General features: G+C 55.8%; 6 protein-coding genes across 6 annotated transcripts; 1 reads left to right on the top strand and 5 right to left on the bottom strand.

Annotated features, from left to right (window-relative positions):
* Positions 1 to 1,076: 1,076 nt before the first annotated feature.
* B0T15DRAFT_44780 (uncharacterized protein) lies at positions 1,077 to 1,499 on the bottom strand. The gene has a single exon (XM_062865953.1). The coding sequence runs from the start codon at positions 1,385 to 1,387 to the stop codon at positions 1,118 to 1,120; it is 270 nt and encodes an 89-aa protein (XP_062726432.1). The 5' UTR covers positions 1,388 to 1,499; the 3' UTR covers positions 1,077 to 1,117.
* Positions 1,500 to 2,897: 1,398 nt separating this feature from the next.
* Positions 2,898 to 6,617, top strand: B0T15DRAFT_44732 (uncharacterized protein). Its single transcript, XM_062865950.1, has 6 exons — positions 2,898 to 3,192; positions 3,307 to 3,461; positions 3,527 to 3,620; positions 3,676 to 3,904; positions 3,961 to 6,287; positions 6,345 to 6,617. Exons 1-6 carry the CDS (start codon positions 3,012 to 3,014, stop codon positions 6,467 to 6,469), a joined length of 3,111 nt encoding a protein of 1,036 aa, XP_062726431.1. The 5' UTR covers positions 2,898 to 3,011; the 3' UTR covers positions 6,470 to 6,617.
* Positions 6,618 to 7,940: 1,323 nt separating this feature from the next.
* On the bottom strand, positions 7,941 to 9,944 carry B0T15DRAFT_44747 (mitochondrial carrier domain-containing protein). Its single transcript, XM_062865951.1, has 2 exons — positions 9,485 to 9,944; positions 7,941 to 9,414 (listed from the first exon to the last, which is right to left on the bottom strand). The coding sequence occupies exons 1-2, from the start codon at positions 9,630 to 9,632 to the stop codon at positions 8,156 to 8,158; spliced, it is 1,407 nt and encodes a 468-aa protein (XP_062726430.1). The 5' UTR covers positions 9,633 to 9,944; the 3' UTR covers positions 7,941 to 8,155.
* A 929-nt stretch (positions 9,945 to 10,873) lies between these two features.
* B0T15DRAFT_564554 (uncharacterized protein) lies at positions 10,874 to 14,884 on the bottom strand (the record flags this gene model as incomplete). The annotated part of the gene is made up of 4 exons (XM_062870644.1): positions 14,390 to 14,884; positions 12,518 to 14,272; positions 12,032 to 12,466; positions 10,874 to 11,998 (listed from the first exon to the last, which is right to left on the bottom strand). Exons 1-4 carry the CDS (start codon positions 14,522 to 14,524, stop codon positions 10,874 to 10,876), a joined length of 3,450 nt encoding a protein of 1,149 aa, XP_062726429.1. The 5' UTR covers positions 14,525 to 14,884.
* A 2,368-nt stretch (positions 14,885 to 17,252) lies between these two features.
* Positions 17,253 to 19,773, bottom strand: B0T15DRAFT_44654. The gene is made up of 2 exons (XM_062865949.1): positions 18,181 to 19,773; positions 17,253 to 18,088 (listed from the first exon to the last, which is right to left on the bottom strand). Exons 1-2 carry the CDS (start codon positions 19,484 to 19,486, stop codon positions 17,436 to 17,438), a joined length of 1,959 nt encoding a protein of 652 aa, XP_062726428.1. The 5' UTR covers positions 19,487 to 19,773; the 3' UTR covers positions 17,253 to 17,435.
* A 440-nt stretch (positions 19,774 to 20,213) lies between these two features.
* B0T15DRAFT_564552 (uncharacterized protein) lies at positions 20,214 to 21,780 on the bottom strand. The gene is made up of 3 exons (XM_062870643.1): positions 21,082 to 21,780; positions 20,791 to 20,987; positions 20,214 to 20,692 (listed from the first exon to the last, which is right to left on the bottom strand). Exons 1-3 carry the CDS (start codon positions 21,563 to 21,565, stop codon positions 20,429 to 20,431), a joined length of 945 nt encoding a protein of 314 aa, XP_062726427.1. The 5' UTR covers positions 21,566 to 21,780; the 3' UTR covers positions 20,214 to 20,428.
* Positions 21,781 to 22,096: the final 316 nt, after the last annotated feature.

The following is a 22,096-nucleotide window of genomic DNA, read 5'->3' as shown; positions in this document are numbered from 1 at the left end:
TTTCTGTCTTCCCCAGGGGCCTCGCTGAAAACTTTGTCGGAGATATCACACTTACAGGATCGGCTGTCCCCTGGTTTGGGAATATTATGACAAAGCAACTGGAAATGACGACGGGATCTGTACTTTGCCTGAGTTGTCCTCGGGTTAGGATACAAAGTCTGGTACCTATCGAAGGTCTAGCTGCCCTGGGTAGCTGGGTTATTGGGCACATGTCATGCTCTCAAGAAACATTCGTCAGGAGCCGCAAATGGCAGATAGGAAGGAGGTTCTCAGACGTTTGTCATTGGCTCCAAGTTTGTATGGTCCGGTGTTGTTGGCTGATGTCCCGCTGGATTCGGCCTGAGGGTTGTAGTGGTTGTTCAACAAGCCGTATCATAGCAATTCTACCGCCTAATGATATGTAGACCCATGTATAGTAAGACACCTGCGCTTCAGGGGATGGGCCATGTCCCCTATGAATCACTATGATGCTTGGCCATTCCTCCATGTAGAACATCCGGATGGGAATATTAGTGAGTTGGAATAGAGATCAGAGCTTCGTTAGTGCCGTGTTACCCAGGCAATTATTCTCATTGCCATTTGTCCGTGGTCCTTGGGACCTTCACTATACCTAGACTACATCGCTACCTAGGATGCAGATGTCCTCGGACTCTGAAAGGCCGGCACCTCGGAAGGATAGAATCTGTCGTTAGGCCCGCATTTCTTCCGAGTCATGTGCTTGCCATGTGTTAGCCTAGACCCTGTTCAGCAGGCTGCTTGGTCCCCGGCGAGAGTGAGGCTTTATGCCGAAGAAGCGCACTTGGTGTTTCAGAAATCTGTTCAAGGCGCAGTCAGTGTGGACCCAGCAATGTCCGATGTTGATGACATCATTCCGGCAACTTGTATGGTCTATTCTAGGCATGCCACTACTATCATCGCTGTTGTCAGTTGATTCGGATGATTCAAACCTAGACGAAAACAAAAGATTGAACACAGCAAAGTTGAGAATCGTCGAAGTCATCGTAGATACCCAAAAGGGAAAGCGATCCGCTTGAAGACAAGCCGTGATTGGGCTTTGGACGCAGGCCAGAAATAAAAGAATCTTGGCGACAACCCCAAGTGTGACCCGCTGGCCCGTTCATCGAGGTCTGGAGGTCATCCATAGGTGCCCAACACCTCGATACAACCCAATTGACATTGAAGACCAAGTAGCACAGATAATGCTGTGCCTGGTTGCAATCTCATCAGTGCCGTATTGGGACCCCAACATCTTTTGGGGTATCACCGAGCGAGGCTGACCAAATGTCTGTAAGGTGACAGTGGGCTCTGTGCATTGACTGCATCCGCACAGCAGCACCCACAGGGGTCCTATCATGCAGGTCAGAGCTCGCCTTTGATGCCGATGCATGCAGGGAGCCCCGATGGTCCGCGCGGATGTCTTTTAACGAACTCTGAGATTTGATGGGCTCCTATGTTGCGTGGGTTGCAGACATTGCCATGCGTTCAAGGCTGGTTGGTCGCCCAAGCTATGCTTGAAAACGTGCGTCTTCAAGCTCATCACCACTGGACAATCCGTGACCGCCATGCCAACTCAGACCCGATGTTCAGGAGCAATCTTCGGACATGGTTGGTCAACCTCCGTCCAATGGCTTTGTCGGTCCAATTGATAGGCTCCGCTGCCTGCTGGTTGTGATATTGTGATAGGGCTTGGGCACGACGTGGGGTGAGCGAGTTGGCAACTGACTAAGGTAGACCAATGCGGGCAGCAATGGAAAATCGGATGGCTGCCTTTGATGGGGCTTTTTACAGGAAAAAGAGAAGAAAGGGGGAAAGGCGCTCTGCGGACGGTGGGATGGAGCCATATTGTTGAAGCACAAACCAAAGAAAAAGCCTCCTGAAGTGGCGCTCGTGAAATTTGATCTGCTGCAGGTCAGTGTTCCGGTGCGACAACACTCATGTATGCACATGCCGTGCTGGGATCGTCTGAAGAAGGGTCATCAGCATGCTCATGCACAGAATATCGCCGTCCCTTTGGTCTTCGCCCGCCTCGCCCTAGAAAACACTGCCGCTCTTCGATGGCACGGATGGATCTCGGAGGGGCGCTGAAATATCGGATCGCAGCTGGGCAGATCTGGGCTGCGGAGCATGATTTTTACTTGGGGAGGGGAACCCCAGACAGAGGGCGCCCTGTCCGCCATACCTTCCCGCTCCGCGCTCCACAGCCGTCAGGCCAGAAGGGCTCATACGGGTCCGAAGCTTGAGAGTTACGTCCTTCAAAGGCCAGATAAAAATGCAAAGCTTGCGGTCTTGATGATGGATGTGGATTTAACGGGCACCAGCGTCACGCCATGGGTAACCCTTCAATTTCAACGAAAAAAGTACTGCCCACACCCGGTGTGCTTGGTTCCTGAATGAGCTGCATCAAGTCATTAATAGCTGTTGCTGGCTGCAAAGAAACCTAATACTAATTTAGCCTGGCATCTACGGACTAAAGATAATAAGTAACTCTATGCGGCTAGTCTGCCCAAGCGCGACTTGAGCTTGAATTGGCGGCGGCTCAGGCGAGTACTGGCAATTTCCTGGCACGCGAATCGGGCTGTGATAGAACCCCTGAGGTGCGTCTCAACTCTCAACGCCCACTGTTGCGACGAGAACGGACAGTTTCTTCCCTTTACTCGCTTTTTCTGACATTGGATCTCCAGTTTTGCATTTTATCGTATCTACTTGTCTTCGACTACGATCGCTATACCCCCCCAACATCTTCTCCATCGACCCTTGTCTCTTGCACTGCACTTCGCTTTGACCCCGGACCGGCACCAAAGCGACGCTACCACGCACGACGACCAGGACCCAATCGTTCAAGGTTCCCAGATTTCAGCACCGAGCTTTGGTCGCGCAGCCAAAATATTTTCCTTTTCTCCTCTCTCGCGGCAGCGCATGGCCGCAGCACTTATTCATCCCACATCATCGTGCTGAACATCTGCGACGGCAAAATTACGCGCCTCGGTCCTAGACACGCGCTGTAAAACACGATGCCCGGCCTCTTTTCCCGGCTCAAGGGCAGGGACAAGTCCAAGAAAAATGGCGCCGACCAGCTTGCGGATCAACAGCCGCAGAAACCGCGATGGGAAGACGCGTGGACCCGCAAGACAGTCGAGCCCGAGGAAGTTCAGCAGCTAATTCGGTGCTGCACGGAGGAGCTCAAAGCCCGAGGTATGACATCAATTTCCGCTTTTGCTGCGCCTGTCCTGCACCTAAGCACGAGCTAAGGTTGCCGGCCCGGGATGTCTGTCCTGTGCCTCAACGGCAAGCTAACCGCACCCGCAGCTCTCGATATTCCCTTTCTACTGCTCCCTTTTCGACCGACCTCCGATCCGAGCGCGGTCCGTACTTTTGTGCGACACTTTTTTGATGGCAAAGATGGCGGTCAGGTGCTTCGCGGAGAAGCCTTGGCTCAGGAGTTGCGGATGACGGAGCCAATGGTACGATGCACTGGATAATTGCGCGGCCTTACAGACCAAATTTGGGATGCTGATGACGGGAACAGGTCATCTCAGGTGTGATAAAATGGTGCTGGAGCAGACTTCAGGGCGGCGTTGTTGGCTGGGACTCGTACGAGCTCTTCAAAGTGGGAGAGCAAGGTAAGACCCGGCTGGTGCACCGGAGAGCACCAGGACCGAGCTGACGGGATTGCAGACTCGCACATGGCCAGGGACTCGTTCAAAACCTTCATCCCCCTTAGCGTCGACAACGAGTCTCGGTCAAAGATCATCTTTGACTTTTTTGATCTTCTGTCGGCCGTTGCCGCCCACAGCAAAATGAACGGACTCGGAGGGCGCAAACTTTCGCGCATGGCTGCCTGGTGGGCGTTCGAGCACAACGATACGGGCAATGGCTTCGATGGGGCATATAGATCATGGCTCAGGCAAGTTTGTGCCTAGTTATAGCGAGCCCACTCTCTTGCTAACGGAATTGTGACAGTGCGGCCGACGCCACGAGCCATTTGTTCTTTGCATATCTCAGGTCGCTTGCACCCGAGCCGACCATTGGCGGTATCTCACTATTGCCCATGTCTCTTCAGAAGCTCCTTCAGGAAACCGAATACCCGCCCCAGAGGCCGGCGCTATTGCAGACATCGACGAACAGGGTTGCCATGATTGTCGACACGGTGTCGCCTACGCCATTCGCCCTGCTGCGGAGGGCTAACCATTTTCAGTACCGCGACGAGGACAAGGCGCTCAAGGAGTGGTCCGAATATGACGACCCCATACAGGCTTTGACTGAGGAGTGCCGCAGGGTTCTTAGGGCGATTTCCGCGGCGAACCAGTCGCACGCAGTTTCGAGTTCAAAGGTGTCGACGAGCCTCCGCGATGCATCATGGTCTCGGTTCGAGGACATTGGTTTCACGAGCGCCCTCGAGGAAGATGAACTGGAGGAGGATTCACTCCTTGCTTTGCGGCGGCAGAAGCAAGGACTAAGAAATACGCCTGCCTCAGGAAACGGCGATCTAGGACGGCCAACGACTCCATCCTGGGCGGATTTCTTGTCATCTGGTTTCGTCGACGACCGGGCGACACCGAACGTGTTGTTGCCACCTGACAAGGTGCTCCCTCCGATCGATACGGGCGTTCGACAGCGAAGCTCTCAGTCTCACAGGCCGAGACTCGAGAGTGACCATCACCTTGAACCTGGTGAGCTGGCAAGCATCGTGCGGTTTGATCTCGACGACGCCTTCTGGTGGGTGTGGATGACTAGTTTGGGGCCTGAAGAGACGCCGGAGAGGAAGTCGGCCTTCGGGCGCTGCGCTGTGGTTGAGACCATCATTCGGACCGGCCGCTGGCTCGTCATGGAGGAGATGGTCAAAGGCGCAGCTCCTGACCCTGAGGAAGGCGCTTATATCGCGGAGAAGAAGGGCTTTTTCAGCTGGACCCGTCGCGGCAAGGGGGTTAATAGGAGGAAATCCACCGCTGGAAAGCATGCTCTGGAGAAGAGTGACGGACACCTGAAACCGAGCGCCACGATGGGGTTCAGTAAGACGAGTATCGGTCCTGATCAACAAGCAAAGATCCAGGCTGCCGCAATTCAGCTTCAGAGGCAGGAACAGCAGAAGATACAGCAGCAGCAGGTGCAGGAGCGGCGGGGAAGAAAGGATACGGACTGGTTGAACGACAAGACTAACAGTGTTCTGACTCTCCAGCCAAGCATCCTCGGCGAAGCAGCTCCAGCTGTGAAATGGGCCAGTAAATATGACAAGGAGGCGATACGCGAGGCCTACCTTGCCAACATCAATGCGGGCCGTGGTCCTGGGAGCGTCGCTTCCCAGACCAACGGGCATGCCACGCCCATAGCTGAGGAGGAACGTCGCCCGGAACTGCCTCCCAAGACGCCATCGTCGCCCGCAGTCGCGACAGAGAACTCTTCCTCGGTCGCGCGACAGGACGAGACAACCAACTCGCAGACTCCGAAGCCGGAAGAGAGAGATCCCGAGGCACCTAGCGACATTCATCCGGCAGAACGAGTACATAGCCCCTTGCCTCCATCGAAAGAAGGGGAAAGTTTGGAGTTGGCGCGGGAAAATATGGCTTCTCCCGAGCCTCACCTGATCCCTGAGGGCAATAAGCCAAAGAAGCTTCACAAGGAGATGGCCAAGACGGGCGGTAGCAGTGGCTTGAAGAAGCTGTTCAGCCGCAAAAACAGGGGCTCCAAGGTCCCTGACAACGCCGCCGAGCAGCTCAGAGCGTTCGTTGCCGCTGATCAGAAATCTCCTGCGCCTGCTGTTCCGCAGAAGGCGACGCAGCAGGAGCAGCCCATGCCCGCGCCGCCAAAGCAGGAGCCTGTTGTCCCGCAGAAGCCTCAGCCCATCCCTGTACGCGTGCCAGTTCCCGCGCCGGCTTCCCCTGCTCCACAGGCTCCCACGGAATCCGAACCCGTTCCTGATTCCCCTGCTGCTGAAGAGGTCTCGCCTGTGAGCACGGCAGATGCTGCTGAGGCGAAGACTGAGTTCTCGCGCTTCGACCAAGGCCCGCTCGTCGACCAGCCTGCATTCGTTCCCGAAGACGATTCGGAGGATGATGACGACGCCACGCCTCCCCCAATTGCCAGACACTCGCCTCGGATCCCGTCACCACCGGTGCCGGAACCTGCTGAAGAGGAAGCAGCACCGCCCCCGGCGCCTGTGGCTCGTGCCATCGACCCTCAGGACAGGTGGGCGCAGATCCGCAAGAACGCTGCCGAGCGGGCTGCGCAGCGCCAAGCCGTGCAGGCCAGAGTTTCGGGAAGCCTGATCACAGATGACAGCAGCGAAGAGAGTAAGTCGAATTCAATGGTTGACTCGTTTGCCAGGTCCCAACTAACATGGTGTTCAGCCATCGAGTCCCGTGTTGCCCGCATCAAGGCGAGAGTGGCGGAACTCACTAGCGGCGCCGAGGGAATGGGCGGACCAGGCGCTCGGCCAGGCGCTCGGCCGCCGCCGCCGCCGTTCCGTCGTTAGAGGCCGATGCGCTTACTACTAGTACCAGTCACGGCCCTAATGGTGCTCACTCTCGCCTTTGATCTGGTTGCTGGAAGAAACCAGAGGTGTGAACGAAAACATCAAAACAGAAACCGTAATGCTTTCTCGCCGTGCCTATCGGACCAGGCACTTTTCGTTTCTCTCTTTTCGGTGGGGCAGCTTGAACCCCTTTTCTTCACCCGGTGGATCGATTGAAGATTTCGAAGGCGACACATGCGACACTCGTAATAAGCCCTTCTTTGGGGTTTAATTCATTCTTCACGCCTCCCAACAGATGGGCTGGATTTGCAATTTTAAGACCTGCTTCCCATCTTGTCATTTTTTTCTTTTTCCGTATTTCGCCTTCTCCCCCGATGATACCACTATACCACTAGGAAAGTTTGCGAACTTAGCTGAGCAGTACAATGAGATATCTCTCTCCTTTGCTTTGGCAAAAAGTGGTTGGTCTGCGGTAATGTGACCTGTCTATGAGCATCGTCTGTATGTCGGATTGCTCCCGATAGAAGAGTCATATCAGCTGGAGAATATTAGAGTCTGTTGACATTTCACTTAACGACCGTATCACGAGGTATAATGCTCCTAATCAACCCGAATACCAGTATGTAGTTAAGGCCGAGTATCCCGTCTCTTCTTTCACAGGGTCTCACTGCTTTACACGTTCATCGGTGCAAGCGGGAGACCGAAGAGGGCTCGCATCAAGCAAGATGCAACGAGCATTGTGTAGATCCAAATGGATCGATCTAACGTGTATGTATCCTTCATTATATTTCATACAACCCACCGACAACCATCCGATGAGATATGTCCTACAGTGCCCAAGGTGTACCGTACAGCCGCCAACATCTAAACACGAGCCCCCCCATCTAAATGCATCCTGAAGTTGCTTGCTTGCTTTGCTTCCTTTTGCAGGTTTCCCGCCGCCGTCTTAAAGAGTCGAGAGTTTCCGCTCATCATGCACTATTTCGTTCCCTCCTGCCCAAATGCTTGCGGCTCGTTGCGAGCCGGCTTTGTTTGACCGTCTTGTTTTACAGAGAAAAAAAACTGAGCCGCTCCGCTTTTTAAATAGGAAGAAATGACAAACCCCAAACATGCTACCTGAACGCCGGGAAGATAGAAAAGGAAAACACAAAATAGGAAGGCTTCGGTACAGGGAGAAGTCCGGAACGCTATCGTGGTAGTACAGGGGGGGAGAGAGAAAAGAAGGAAGGGGCGAAAAGTCGAGCTAACGCCCTTCATGTTCTTTGTACAATACACTTTCCGCCCAGTAACACCTGCTTCTTCTCCTTGCACAGGCACCGACGCCCATCAGCTGGAAGTACCTTGCTCGTCTACTGCTGCAGGATCTTTATTCGGCGCCAATAAGTTGTTGCGTAGGTGGGTGATTCCGTGACTTCACATGTAGGCCAGGCCTTCCCCAACTTGTGGTCCGTGGCGAGGCGTTCCTGGACGTACAGCAGATGCTCCTTCTTGCCGGATTTCTATAGAGGCAGAAGATGTGGAGGATCCCGGGAAGTTGTGCACTGCCTTGACAAAGGTCTGTTGAGTACCCTCGCTTGGATGAACTCTTCGCAGCCCAAGCACGTACTCGGCGGTGGCTAAAGAGTTCCAATGGGTCGGACGCGGGTGAGAAAGCTGCAAAAAGACGACCTTCGCCGTGGCCTGAAATCACGGCTCAGGCTCAGGCCCGTCATGCTCATCATGCACCCGTGCCATGGCCGCCGCCGCCTTTGCCTTCTTCTCAGCGAGCGCTCGCTCATTGACGCCCCTGAACACGCGCTTGCCCACCTCGTAGCTGCTGATCATGATGGCGCACGCCGGCGCGACCCGGAGCGTGCGCGGGATCCAGCCCCTGAACAAGCCCGGGATGCCTTCGGTCCGGAAGATATGCCATAGCAATCGCGCCATGCTCCTTTCTTCGGGCGCAGCATTCGCCGCTGCTGCTGAAGAAGAAGGGGAGGAGGAGGCGGAGTTTCCATCGCGGAAGACCTGCGTCCTCGTCTTGCCAACGTCGAACGGCATCGTCGCCACGCTCGCAAACCCGCCCGACAGAGCGCCGGCAATGAAGCTATCGGTGAACGTGTCTGCATGGTTCTCCCGGCTCCGGCTCTGCGACCGCCGCCTGGCCCGCGCCGCCCTCCTGTCGTCCCGCTCCATGTCCTTCTCCAAATCCAGATCGCGCCTGCCGCCCCGAGCCCGTTCCCGCGCGTCGGTGAGCCGTCCCCGGATGGTCTCGTATCCCCACCAGTACATGCCCGAGAAGGGCACGTCGCGCCACAGCGTCAGCGTCAGCCCCCGCCACAGTGCACGGTACCCGTGCACCGAGACCATCTCCTTGACTCCGCGGAAGGTGTCGGCTAGGTGGCTCGAGCTCGACGCGCCCTGCGCGGCCTGCAGCCGGGTGCGGAACAGCTCGATGGGGCCGACGGCGGTGGCGGCCAGGATGCGTGCGACGGACCCAGCCACGAGGGGCGCGTACTCGTCGCGCACGCCTCGGTAGATGGGGCTGGCCTTGTTGGAGCGCAGCCACTCGTAACCGGTGAAGTAGATGATGTTGGCGGGGATGGCCATGACCAGCGTCGGCGAGAGGCCGCGCCAGAGCGTGGTCACGCCTTCGTTGCGCGCGATCTTGCGCAGGCCGTCGAAGGTGGAGGTAAAGGTGCGTTGTTGCGTCTGCTCGACGGCGCAGCTTATTGGGGCGCCGCCGGTTAACTGCGGCCGGGGGCCGACAACGCAGATCTCGGAGGTGTTGTTGGTGAAGAAGACTTCGCGGCAGCAGGCCGTCACGCCGAGGTCGGAGGGGCGGAAGGCCATCCCGCCCGGCGTGGTGGCGGCGGGCATGGCGAGCTTGGTGAAGTCGAGAGTTGGGGATGGTTGCGAGATTCCTTGAGATTGCCAGCGGACGCGCACCACGTCGAGAGGTGTTGCTGAAGAATGAAGAGGTGGTTAGCACTGCACTCTCAGCTCGGGAATGGTTGGCGCAACTCCGACACATACCTAATAGACCGGTCAACAAGCTTCCCGACGTCGCCGACAGCATCTTCTGCACGGCGGTGATCTCGACCGGCTCGCTCGGCGATTCGGTCAACCTGTCATGGTTCTGACCAGCACCCACTGTGTGCCCGTTCGCTCCAAACGAAGCCATCTCCGAATTCGGTATTCTCGGACCCTCCTCTTGTACCTTGACAGTGCGATCGCATGCAATGCCGGCGTCGCGAGGGCGCTTTCCTCAAGCGCAACCCAGTCTCCACACGCGCGTGGGGGAGCCGGAACCGGAAGAGTCCGTCGCCGCCACCAATTGTCGCCCGGTCCGTCTCTTCGGGAGTAGGTGAGGAAGAGAAAAGAACGCAGCTCAGGATGAGAGCCGCGGCGGCCGGTACTTGGAGCCAACGCGCTGGTATAACCGTGGAGAAAAAGTTGTAATTACCTAGGTCCGAAAGGTCGCCGGTTCGGAGAGACGGCGTCATCGAAAAAGAACGTTCTGGAGCACCCCCCGCCGTGTCCCCAGAATCGATAAAAAGGGTGGGGAACAATCGCTTATCGGCGGCTGAAGTCCCATGCTGACCCAACCCCAGGTGAGACTTGGTTATCAATCTTATCGCCACGTGATAGGGTCCTAATGTAACTTTGAGATCTGCGAAATGACGCATTCTACCCAACTGCCGGGCCCAGAATGTGGGCCGTTTCCCAACCTCAACCTTCGGTGTTCCAGATACATACAAGCATTTTATTATTAATTACCTACACAATACGGTCTTCCAACTCATAATTTATCCGTCTTAGCAAAGTGGGTGACGTAAGCTCATTAACACTTGTGCCCAGAAACAACCTGCAGCCAAGGGAATCGGTAGTGGGCATTGATTAAACGCAAGCCGAATTCCGAGAGCGATAGTGATCCCGAGCACGGGATTTGTAACCTGGTACGAAGTATCAAGTATCACCTACATGCTACTAGGATTTCAAAGAGACCTAATAAGGTAGGTAGGTTCTCACATCTAAAAGGAACTTAATTCTCGCACCGGCAGATGTTTGTACTGTATCATACACTCTGTCAAAATAAGAAACAAAGGCCGCCTTTTCTTCCTCGTGTATCCCTCATCGCCATGCTGCAACAGAAGACAAAGGAAACGACCACATGCCGTGCCGTGAAGAATGTCTTGAGTATGCTCTGGCAACAGAGGCCCGAAACGACTGTATCTCAGATAAGGGGTTAAAGAGAAAGTATCAGATGGTGAAAAGTAGATGCTCAAGGAAAATGGACCATATGAAAAGCCGGCAGGGATACCCAGTGAATAATAGCACCTCCCTGTGAGCGCTGAACGAGACACCAAACGAAAGGAACTATGAAAGCTCTTGCCCGCTCGTCCTGCACGTAATCATCCCCTTTTAATGCAGCTTCTCCTTCAGAACCACAACCGCTGCATACCCGGCACAACACTCCCTGCTCATGTTATGCTGGCACCACGGGCACTTGACCATGGTCGTAATGGCCCCTGAGATGCCTCGCTGCTTGTCTTCGACGATAGCGTCCGGCTTGGCCATGCATTCGTAGAGCTTGGCGGGCATGTCGTGGAAGAACTTGCAGTTGCAGCACTCGACAAACATCTTGGCGATGGGCGCCATGCGGGTCTCTGGAACAGCTGTCGGAGTGCGCGCCGAGACGCCCGCCTGCAGCTGCATGTGCTTAGGAATAGCGGAGAGAACGTGAGACCGGGGGCTTGTCGGGACCTCTGTTGGCTGATCGGGCGACAAAGCCTTCGGCTGCTTGAGGATCGATACTGGCATTACTCCGGGAGACCGAGATGATGGTGTCGAGCTCCTCGAGGAGGGATTTGTTGAAGTAGGCAACGGTGTTGGTGCGGAATTAGTTCGGGACTGTGCCCCTGATTTTGACGGGACGGTGCGAAGAGGACTCGGCAGGGAGACGGGGGACGGCGGCCCCGGTGAAGTCGGAATCTCGCCCAGAAACCCATGGTGCTTGAGGGGTTCCGGAAAGTCGGCAAAATAGGGGTTGCTTGGAAGTTGGAATTCCGGAGTGAAGGCGTGTGGTGATGATGGGCCGGTTGAACCGGCCGACGATAACGAGCCAGACATCCAGCCGCGCTGCGGTCGACCAGCTGGAGCACGCTGCTTCTCATCCTCGTCGATCTCCCTTCCAGCTTCTGTGGACACCTTGTCAAGTTCTTGTGACCCTGCCAGCTTCTGTTCGTGCCACCTATATCTCTTCGGTGTCGCCTCTTTCTTCTCTGCCACCCGCTCCAATGACCGCCCTTGATCTTCCGACGCTCCAATCTTCCGCGTTTCTTCCTGCTCTTCTGATCCTCCCTCCATGCTCTTCAGTACTCCCTTTTCCCCATGTTGTCTTGGTGAACGAGGAGGTGCAGCTAGTGGTTCAGTTGTGCACCCTGGCGTCATTTGTTCCCGTTTTCGAGACCGGGGTGGAAGCGACCCTGAGCCCTCAACATCCTCGGCATGTCTCATAGCTCTAGGTGCCTGCTTGAGAGGCTCTAGCTGCTCCTTCTTCGCTTCAGCTGATGCCAACACCTGCTCTGTATCATCGACGTTGTCAAGGTACGAGACCGTGGTGATGAAGGATTGTGCGTCACAGTCGATCTCAATTGGCAGCGCCGTCCTGCTCCATCGGTCATCATTACCAATCTCAACGTTTGCGCGCACTTCCGGATCGACGTTGCGAGGGGTACTCGATTTGCTGGAATCCAGAGACTGTCGAAGCGTGCGTTCGTCATCCTGAAGCCCGAAAGCGTCGGCGTTCTCTCTATGGACGCCTCTCGCGATCAAAGGGACGTCTTTGGCTGACTGAGGACGCGATGTGTCTGGTGTCATGGTTGGTGATGCAAGCGGTGAGCCGTCCTCGTATGTGGAAGAAGATGAGGAGCCTTCAGACCCTCGGTAGCCTCCTGGAGGTACTATCTCGGCTGGCTTGTCCTGCTCAGAAGCAAGGGCTGCCGTCGCGGGCTTCTGGGATCTGTTAGCGGTTTGTCTTCGCGAGTACAACGCAGTGTACCATACTGAAGCATCTCCAGCTGCAGAAAGCTTGCTTTTGTCTATGGAAGTTGACGTCCCATGATTTATGCGAGATCGGAGAGCCAGGTATGGGGGTAAGGAGATGGATGGCCTGGCGTTGTCAACTCTCTGAGAGCTTTTGGAGATGCTTAGAGCGGCCTTAGCTGCGTCCTTCAGGCTCCGGTTCTTCTTGCCCTGGCTGCTCGAGTCAGAGCCAGTAACTGACGGACCACTTGAGTTAAGAGAGCTTTGAGACATAGGAGGCCGTTCGGCGGGATTCAAGCTCTCTTGGCGTCCTTTCGTGCTCCGCAGGGCGGATGATCCCGAGGTCGACGGCCGTTCAACATGAGCAATGAAGGATCCGTTCACACTTCTTGGAGTTGCAGGCATACTGTCGATAGAGGACGATGTGTCGGTGGCCGAAGCAGAGTATGGTATTGCCTTGAAGGTTAGATAATCGGTCTGACTAGGACCGTCGTCTCGCGCTGCTGAAGAGCTTCTTCTTCCCACTAGCCTCATCGCTGCGGACTTGGCTTCCTGTGTCAGGGAAGACCGTCTCGTGTGCTGGGCTGGTCTGGAGCTTGACGCGGATGGTGGGTAATCTTGAGCCACGCTTCTGACCAATTGCTCCTCGGCAAGCCCAGCCATGGCCATTTCTGCGGCTTGTGCCCTTTGGTGTACCACATACCCACCTTGGCGGGTTCCGTCCGCGGTGGGAATGGTAGACAGCGAATCCTGTATCTGATTGGCATCTGCTGCCCCTTCGAGGAGATTCTTGGTCCGGCTACCTCCAGAAGGGGACATGTGCCGCAGCATGGGAGTCCTCGAAGCCGACGGCGGAAATGCATCTCGTGAGGAGCGACAATCGTGTTTGTAAGATGTTGCGGCAGACAGCTGCTGATTAACCGGCGCTTGACCCTCTGACGTAGACCTGTACAGGTCTTGCCGTTGAACAAAGCCACTGTCATTCATGCGAACTGCAGTGCCCTGCACGGCGCCGCCTCCAGCGTGCCTGGCATTGGAGCCGGGGCTGGAAAGTATGCCAGTCACGGCGAGTCGGGGTCGACGGCTTTGTTGTACGTCGTCGGCAGAAAGTGTCCTCCCAATGTCTTCCGGTCGTTGAATGGATGTGGTGCTCTGTAGCAGGGGCTGGCTGATGAGCAATGGGTCTGACATCGAACGATCTGCATTTGTCAAGCCGACAGCTATGTAATCGCGGCTAGGTGTTGCTGCCAGCGGCGGTGGGGGCTTGCTTAGCCTTGTAGTGTTCCGTTTCCTTGCCGCCTTCGCTTCTTTCTCGGCCTGCTCCTTTTCTCTCTTCCGGCGCTCAGCCTGCTGCTTCTTTTCCTTCTTTCTCTGTCCGTAGCCCTCCCAGCTGGGGGATTGGCAGATGGATGATTGTTCCGACATGCCGTCTTCGTCTTCTTCGCTGTCTTCTGGCGCGAGGAACTTCACCTGCTTCTGAAACGGCTCGTCATTTGTGGGCGTTTTTGGGGTTCCAATGTCAGTACCCTCTTCCTCCTCCTGTTCGGCCTCGGCCTCGTCTGGCCGAGCGCGGCTCTCAGGGTCGGCGGCCTGAGGGATGGTGATCGATAGCGAAGGTTGGATAACGGGACGTGGCGCGGCCCTGACCATCAAGAATTGCTCATGTGGAAATAGCGAGTCGGGGCGCTCTGGTCGAGGAGGAGGATGACCTTCTCTAGGTTGGGTCGGAAATTGAGGGGACGGGAGGAGAGCTTGAGCGCCTTGCAATCGCTCAACCTGTTAGGATACGAACGCCATGTCAGAAAGGTACCGGGATGTAAGACATGTAGCAATCAGGACACAGACCAGGCCACAGGCAAGCGGCAAGCGGTGAGCGCACAGAGACACACATACCTTGTGCTTCTTTTCCAGCTCTAGCATTCGCTGGAAGCTGCTGGATTTGAGCAACTCCCCTGTTCTCCTCTCGACTTCAGCCATGACCGACTTGGGCACGTTCCCGACGCCGTACGGCGAGAACAGCATGTCCATTGCGAAGGGGATTTAAGGAGCTTGCGACGGGAAGGAGCGTAGAAATAAAAGAGCGGCCTCCACAGAGGAAGACTCGCGAAGGGGCATGCGGCAGTGCAACCTGAGCAAAAGATACGAATCTAAGTATGTACGCCGTGGGTCAAGGTCAGTGACGACAAGGGGCTACGAAAGCGAGGAATCACCTTCGCCAGCGTTAAGGTTGTAGATGCTCCGTTTTCGCTGCTGGATAGAGGAGGACGGGGTCGGAAGCAAGGCAGGTCGACTGTACAATGTATAGTCCTTTTTGACCACACCGGATCCCGGAGAAAACTATGATATTCCTGGCCTGACGAAGCAATTGTCTGGAATTCGGGTGCACGTAGCCGCAGCTTGATGGGTGAATGCACGGTGCCTTGGGCCGCGGGTAAAATGCCTTGTCTCCATCCAGTCTTCATCCGGTGACGAGCTCTCACTTGCAGAGTCGCAGACCTGAAAGGCCGTTACTACAAACGCAGGCAGATTAAAAAATTCCGTCCGGGGTAGCAATTGCGGGATCTCCCTTGTCCATTGATGAAGCAGACAATAAGGTGTCCGTTGCTTGTGCAGCCCGGCTCGCTCAGAAGTTGCAACGCAAAAGCACATCATCGTCGTCGGCGAGACCCGTGCCTCGCTGGGCCCCCTACTTGCAGATACGCAGAAAGAAAATAGAAGATCAAGAAAACGAGACAAGCACGGGCGCACAGCAGATACAACTTGCTTCTGCTTAAGAATCTGAATGGGGGTTGATGCTGGTCAAGAATGGCGACTGCGGGACAACACGAGGTCGTCCGAGCCAGTGGCCATTCACTGCCCTAGCTCCAGGGACCGGAAGCTGTTCGGGACACGGCCTCTTGCAGATGCGTGCTAGGTGACCCGTGTTCGCACTGTTATTTTGTTCGACTTAGGTGACACAAACTCAAGCTGTTGCTCTGGAGGTAAAGATCGGGCTGGTAGTGGTGACACAAGCTCAGATCAGCCACGCAGAACCTGGAAGCCGCAGTGGCGCAGAAACGGGATTGCGGGAGAACCATGGAACTCAGTCCTCGGGTGGACCCATAATGGAAATGCGCGAAAAAAAAACCCGTGTTGGACAGCCTTGGGAGATGAAGCCATCATCAGGTCACGGTGCGCTGATGAACACTCCCCTGAGGAAAGTGCAACTGGAGGTGTTGTGGTGAGGTGCCTGATTTAAGTGGAGCCCTGCACAACACCTCTGAACTTGACCACGGTTGACCAGACAGTACTTACCAGGTTAGGTAGTAGGTACCTACTATTTTTAACGCCTCCATCGATCGAGACATTGTCTTGATGTTTCCTTCTCTCCTGCAAGCTTCCAAACGAACCGACACCTTCTCCGACCAGAAGCTTCCCTGTTTCTTCCGCTGGCATTCCATTCACGTAGATGACGTGACCCAATTTCAACTGGAACCGCCAGTGTGAACCCAGAGCATGCAATGGCAGCGATGCAGCATCATCCGTCCCTTCCAGCCTGGCACTGTTACCGGAGGATATCACCCCGCGCCGCTGGTTTTACCTCGGTTCTCATTCGAGCGCAAGGAGCAACTTGTACGACGTACCAGAAAAAGCTGCTGTACCTAGGTGGTTAATATTGGGATCGCGAGATATTGTCATTGTGGGGATGCTTTCCACCAGCTCGCCTCGCGTCTCGTCCCAGCCCAGACGACGACGAGGTCCGGAGTAACAGCGTCTCCACCAGGACACCCGCAGCAACGGGGGCACTCCAGGGCCTCCTCTTGCTTCCGTTCGGACATTTCCCCTCCCATCCAGGCACGTATTATTGGCCTTCATTGCCCCGTGGCACCTCACCCGCGAAGATGAATGGAGGGAAGAAACGGACACCCGACTCTGTGCCATGCCACCTACGCAGTCTGCCATCGATCGATACCGCGGGTCGCCGTCACCCTTCGCGTAGCCTCAGCTCTGGTCAATATTACGACCTCGGTTCGCTGTGTTGATCTCCCGCATCGTCAGTGGCATACTGTCCAGCCGTGGATAAAAGACGTTCCCTAAGTCCTACAACCTCACGTTTTTTCCCGGAAACCTGCAATGGCGCGCCACGCGATGCTTGCGTGCTCTTGTCTCTTCGGACCGAGCCCGGGCAATCGCTCGGCAAATCTGGGCAGGTGCTTGATTGCGGCTCCTAAACCAGGATCAGGTTCTGGCCCATTGATGGCAGTGTGTGATGCCACCCAAAACTGTCCCGGCGGTGATTCGGTTTGTCAAGAGCTGTCTGAGAGACCTGGTTGACGAAGGACGGCCAAGTATCCCGGCAATTTTCTCATCATCGCCGTAGCAACCCCCCGCTTACCGCTAGCTCCCGGACCCGCGGATGGAGGCCCAAGGGAAAATACTCATAAATTGAGCATACGCGTCCGGCTTGCGGAATCTGCAGTCTCCTCCCACCCGCATCTCTCCGCTCGCTTGACTTCTCCCCGTTCGCCGTCCGCCGCTCAAACATGACGGGCGGGCTCTGGTTGCGATTGGCTCCAACATGCGTCGACCCCATGGGGAATACCTGCGATTCTATTCTTAACAGATCCTGGCCACTTAATATGGATAGCTCAGCCGGCAATCGGCAAGCGTACACGGAGCGAGCAGTTTCTTCTTCTGCCTGTTTGCTGATCACTTGCCGGGCCTACATACTTCCACAATGAGGTTCGAGAACCAAACTACGCTGGTCACCTCATATTGTCGCATACGTACAGCAATACAAGAACCGCTTGCTAAATTCTACAGTAGGGTACAGTACAGAATATCGAGGGTACAATGAAGCACCCACCCACAGTCCGATGTCGCAAGAGCAGCCTACGCCGCGCTTACTCCTCACGGTCGTCCAAGTTGGTATTAGGCAGGTTGGCATGGCCAGACAAAGTCAGGAACCCGTCGGATTGATGGCACCCTGCGGACTACTCGACGCAGACAACCGCCCGAGCCGCCTCATATATCGTTCTACAGAATCCCGGCCAGGCGATTCATGACACCATACCTCGCTTTCTGTGTCCTGGTACACCAGGTCTTCCAGTACCCTACCCAACGGGCCTCTCCACCTCAGCATGCTTCGAAGGCGCACCGAAAATTCGTTGGGGATCTTTAGCCGGGCGGCAAGCCATTTGTCGTCCGGCCGGTAGTCCGACACAACTTTGGTTTCGCTGTCGGGGCTGTCGAGGAGCAGCCGTTCGTCGCCCCATGCCTTGGCAAACCTGGCTCGGCTCGCCGGGAGCGTGATTTTCAGGAACTCAAGTGCCGTGTGGACCGTGAGGTATATGGCTCGCTCGGGGTCCACGATCGTCTTCATGAAGAAGGACATCCAATTTGGATAAAGGACCGCAAAGTCGGTCTGCGACAGGTGAGTCGACCCTCTGATCGTCGTCATCCACGCCAGCGTCCCTGCGTCCCGGGCCTCGCGGCATACCTGCCTGACGCAGTCGAAGTTCTTCTGCCAGTGCATGAACGCCTCGCTTCCAATGGACAACACCGGCTTGTGAACCGATTGCTGCTCGGTACATTCCGGAGTTGCGGGGCCCCCTGCCAACAGTGTCAGCCGCATGGTTCTTGTTCTAGGGTGTCTGGCTGCCCGGCCCAAGAGGGTGGTTGACCATGCAAATCGCGTTACTTACATGGATCGAGCAGAATTCCCTGCGTAATCCATTTGAGTTTCTCCGATCTCAATGCCTGGACTGTCGTGGCTCCGCCAAAAGAATGGCCCATCAAAGTGACGTTCTCCACGTCGAGCCGTCCTACCCAGTCTTGCCAGTCGATGCCATCTAACCCGACCGAGCTGGAGCCAATGTTGTTTCGTTTCCGAAGATTCTTCCTGTACACCTCCTCCCCGTTTCCACTGTTTATGAGGCCTAGTACGTGGAATGCTTCCTCCATCTCCGCCAGCCTCATCTCGATCTGCGCCCCACGAAGCTCCTTGTCCACCCCGTTCGGGTTTTGAGGACGTGTATCTTGGGCGTTGTCCTTGGGAACAAGGTAGTCGATCTTGTAGTATGGCTTTGTCTCCCCCCGTCTCCGCCGCTTGGGCGCGTTCTTCTCGTTCTCGGGCGCGTCGTCGGTGTGATCCAAGCCCTGGCTCTCCAAGTCCCCGTGCGTCCCGCTCTTGTTGACGAATGTCCTCGCGCCGCTGCCGTCGCGGTGCTCCATCGCCACCACAACCAACCCAAAGCTGGCCAACTCCCCGCAGATCGAACTGTACATCGTCCGTGACCCGCCTAGGCCATGGCTAAAGATGACCACGGGGAACTGCGGCTTGTCCTCCTCACTCACATCCCTCTCGTTTGGCTTTGGTTCCCCTTCTTCTTCTTCCTCCTCCTCCTCCTCCTGCTGCTGCTGCTGCTGCTGCTTCCACTGCCCATCGACGAGCGTGTCTACGCTACTAGTGTAACCTCTACGACTAGCATGCTGCTGTTCCTCACAACAGCACTCGGCAGGCCACCGCCGAGACAGCCGCGCGTTCCGGTACGCCGGCAGCGCGGTGAACATGCTTGTCAGCGCCATGTACGCCGTCACGGGCAGGTGGGGCACGTTGAAGAACTTGGCGTAGCCCTTGCACGTCGACGTCCGCGGCCGGGGCAGCCAGGGGACGCGGTGCAGCGGTGGCTGTGGCCCGCCCGTTCGGGGGTTTGCGTTTTTGGTCTCTCCGCTACCGTTGCTGGTGTCATTGGTATTATTATTGTTGTTATTGTTGTTGTCGTCGAGGACGTCGGCCGGGTAGTAGATCGAGAAGAGGACGGTGTCGAGCTTGAGCGCGTACTCGCCGTTGCGCTTGATGTGCGGTGAGAAGGGCCGTGGTTCGCGGGCCGGTAGCTCGATCTCGAGGAAGCCTACTGCGTATGGTCCCGTGTAGGGCGGTAGGGTGTGGAAGATGCGTTCGTAGATGGATTTTGGCGGGCGCCGGGCGGCGACTGTGGGTTCTACCATTTTTTCCTTCTCCTTTGGTGTTTTTGGTAGGCGCTTTGCTGCAAAGTTGACGGCTACCTGGTGGGAGTCAATGGAGCTCGGTGAGTCGTGGTCATGGAGTTGGTGCTGTTGACGACTTCAAAAAAGGTATTAGGCTGTTTTTGAGGGTGTCAGCTTCGTTGGTAGGCATGTAAGTCGTGTGTAACCGGAATCTTGTAACAGACAAATGCAGGCGAGGGGCGGGAATTCGAAGCGCGTGCCTGCCCTTGCACAACATCACTAGTAATAGGAGCAAAAGGTTATTGGCATTGCTACGGAAGCGTACTACTAGGTCCTAGTAAACTGGAACTTTCGAAGGCGTTCATCCAGTCTTGTGTCCTCTTTTCCGGCTTGTCATAGAATCAGGTACCGATGATGTCATACGCCGCCGGCGGAGCGGTTGCCCCTGGCAGGGGTAAGCTGGCGGAAACACCGACGGCCAGAAAAGAAAGTACTAGGTGACAGAAAGAAAAGGGAAAAGTAAAAAGAAGAAAAGCACAAGCCACTCGACCAAGCCTAGCATATCGGAGTGTTGCTTTTCATGTGATAATGCTTCAAGTTGGAATTACTCTGTATCCGGAGCCGGGCCCAGACGGACTATCGGCCCCACTTACTCCGACGTCCGACCCGCCCAAGGGATACCTAGCCCGGCTAGCCGTCCAGTCCTAGCCTATGTACAGTACAAGTAGGTAGTGCAGCTAGTACACACCTTCCATACGCATCCGAGTCCTGCACAGACACTGCGACTCGAGCATTACCTTCCAGGTTACACCAGCTTGCATTGGATCAAGAACAGCATTCGCAATCGACCTCAGTAGTTCAAGCAGCAAAATGCTGCCATCTCTCATACCACGACATCATTTGTCACTTGCACCACGCTGATTTTCACACTCCAAGTCAACCCGTTATAACTATCTAACCCCTTCATGCCCTGCTGCCAGTCCCCCAAACCTCCTTAGCGGACTCGGCAAAATCCTTGAATTTCCTCGGCGCCGACCCCGTAACGGCCAGGATCACATCGTTTGTCCGGTTCTCGGCGCCGTTCTTGATGGAGATGTCCAGGGCGCTCATCATGCGCGAGTAATCTTCGGGCATACCAAAGCTTTGAAACCGCTCCTCGAGCCCGGCAGCCGTGAGATCGACGTGCACAATCCTCCGCCCCAGGACTTCACTGAGGATGGTTGCAATCTGGCGATTTTATCGAGTCAGCACACACCGACGTTTACCCTTCTTCAAAGAGTACCTGGCAGGTAGTAGATTGGCAGGGGGAGTAGGTCGAAACTTACGTCGCCGTAGGAAAGCAGCTCCGACCCGAGGACCAGATACTCGGTGTTTGGCGGATCCCGCGCCGTCAACGCCCGCACGGCAACGGCGGCGATGTCGTCCGCGCTCACCCACGGGATCTTCCCGTCGCCGGTCGCAGAGTAGATCTTGCTCTCCTCCCTGATGGATTTGACGTGATTTTCCTGGTCGGCGAAGTTCTCTGCAACAGGGATAATATTAGCGTCACCTTTCTCACACAACACATTTTAGGGCTCAAAAACAAAAGAAAAGAAGGAAAGGGAAGAAAAACGCACGCTGGAACCAAGTCGGCCTCAACACAGCCCACTCCACCTCGTCCCTCTGGCCCAGCTCCCTCAAGTAGGCATGCACCTTGCCCATCAGCAGGCCGCCGGCCTCGACGCACGAGGCGCTCTGCAGCACAAACCGGCGCACGCCGCGGTCGCGCGCAAAGTCGACGAAGCCGTTCATGAGCGCCTCCGCGTTGAGGGAGGGCGGGGCGATGATGTAGACTGCGTTGATCGTGGCGGTGCCGGCGGGGAGTGTGTCGAAGGGGTTGGACCAGGTGTCGGTGTTGTCCCAGTCGAAGTGGACTGGCCGCACCTTGTCAATGTCATTTCCATTTTCGGCCGGTTGAGAAGAAGAGGAGGGTGCCTTGCGGGAGGCGACAAGAACGAGGTGGTTTGTGTCGTAAGACGAGAGTTGGCGGACGATGCGACTGCCTACTTTGCCTGTGCCGCCGAGCACGAGGATGGCTGGTCTGGAGGTGGGCGCGGACATGGTGGTGATGATTGATGATTGATGATTGATGATGTGAGGTGTCTGAAAGACTGAAACTGTGTAGGTTCTTGTGGGAGAGTTGATTTGGTGTCTCCAGTGAAGAACAATTCTGTTTATCTGATGAGATGCTATGACTTTATGAGCCTCTTTCCAACAGAGGACGGGTTCCCTTTTATCGTACGAGACAGAGTGAGTTTGTTGACATCGTGATGGAGATAACGGCGATGAGCTCATGGGGTCGTTGAAACCGACCAATTAGCGAGCAGCATTTGGCTGCGAGACTTCCAAATCGAGCACGTGGGGGTGGCCTTAAGTCCGAGCGGGCGGATACCGGCGGGGCCCTGTGGGTGGACCCAGCGCCGGTTCTCGAGCTGGTTCTAGTCGGAAGGTCACGGATTTAACAGCCCGGATGTATAGTGTGTACACAGGGCCGGAGCGACGGTAGGTCGAACTCATCACCGGAGATTACACGATGCGGAAGGATGGTTGAGCCGCATAGACGACGAGGTTGGGGGTATATAACATGGTTGG

This window comes from Chaetomium strumarium (assembly GCF_033439665.1).
Source record: "Chaetomium strumarium strain CBS 333.67 chromosome Unknown B0T15scaffold_1, whole genome shotgun sequence".
Taxonomy (NCBI): Eukaryota; Fungi; Ascomycota; class Sordariomycetes; order Sordariales; family Chaetomiaceae; genus Chaetomium; species Chaetomium strumarium.
The sequence above is the reverse complement of the archived record's forward strand: the minus strand, read 5'-3'. Positions and strand labels throughout refer to the sequence as shown.

Bases quoted from the DNA above. Each gene is read 5' to 3' on its own strand.
- B0T15DRAFT_44732 (XM_062865950.1), top strand. From the start codon at position 3,012: ATGCCCGGCCTCTTTTCCCGGCTCAAGGGCAGGGACAAGTCCAAGAAA. The intron at 3,193-3,306 runs GTATGACATCAA...CCGCACCCGCAG, and splicing joins GGAGGAGCTCAAAGCCCGAG to CTCTCGATATTCCCTTTCTA. The intron at 6,288-6,344 runs GTAAGTCGAATT...CATGGTGTTCAG, and splicing joins AGATGACAGCAGCGAAGAGA to CCATCGAGTCCCGTGTTGCC.
- B0T15DRAFT_44654 (XM_062865949.1), bottom strand. From the start codon at position 19,486: ATGGTAGAACCCACAGTCGCCGCCCGGCGCCCGCCAAAATCCATCTAC. The intron at 18,089-18,180 runs GTAAGTAACGCG...CACTGTTGGCAG, and splicing joins GGGAATTCTGCTCGATCCAT to GGGGCCCCGCAACTCCGGAA.
- B0T15DRAFT_44747 (XM_062865951.1), bottom strand. From the start codon at position 9,632: ATGGCTTCGTTTGGAGCGAACGGGCACACAGTGGGTGCTGGTCAGAAC. The intron at 9,415-9,484 runs GTATGTGTCGGA...TTCATTCTTCAG, and splicing joins CTTGTTGACCGGTCTATTAG to CAACACCTCTCGACGTGGTG.
- B0T15DRAFT_564552 (XM_062870643.1), bottom strand. From the start codon at position 21,565: ATGTCCGCGCCCACCTCCAGACCAGCCATCCTCGTGCTCGGCGGCACA. The intron at 20,988-21,081 runs GTGCGTTTTTCT...TCCCTGTTGCAG, and splicing joins GAGGCCGACTTGGTTCCAGC to AGAACTTCGCCGACCAGGAA. The intron at 20,693-20,790 runs GTAAGTTTCGAC...TAAAATCGCCAG, and splicing joins AGCTGCTTTCCTACGGCGAC to ATTGCAACCATCCTCAGTGA.
- B0T15DRAFT_44780 (XM_062865953.1), bottom strand. From the start codon at position 1,387: ATGCATCGGCATCAAAGGCGAGCTCTGACCTGCATGATAGGACCCCTG.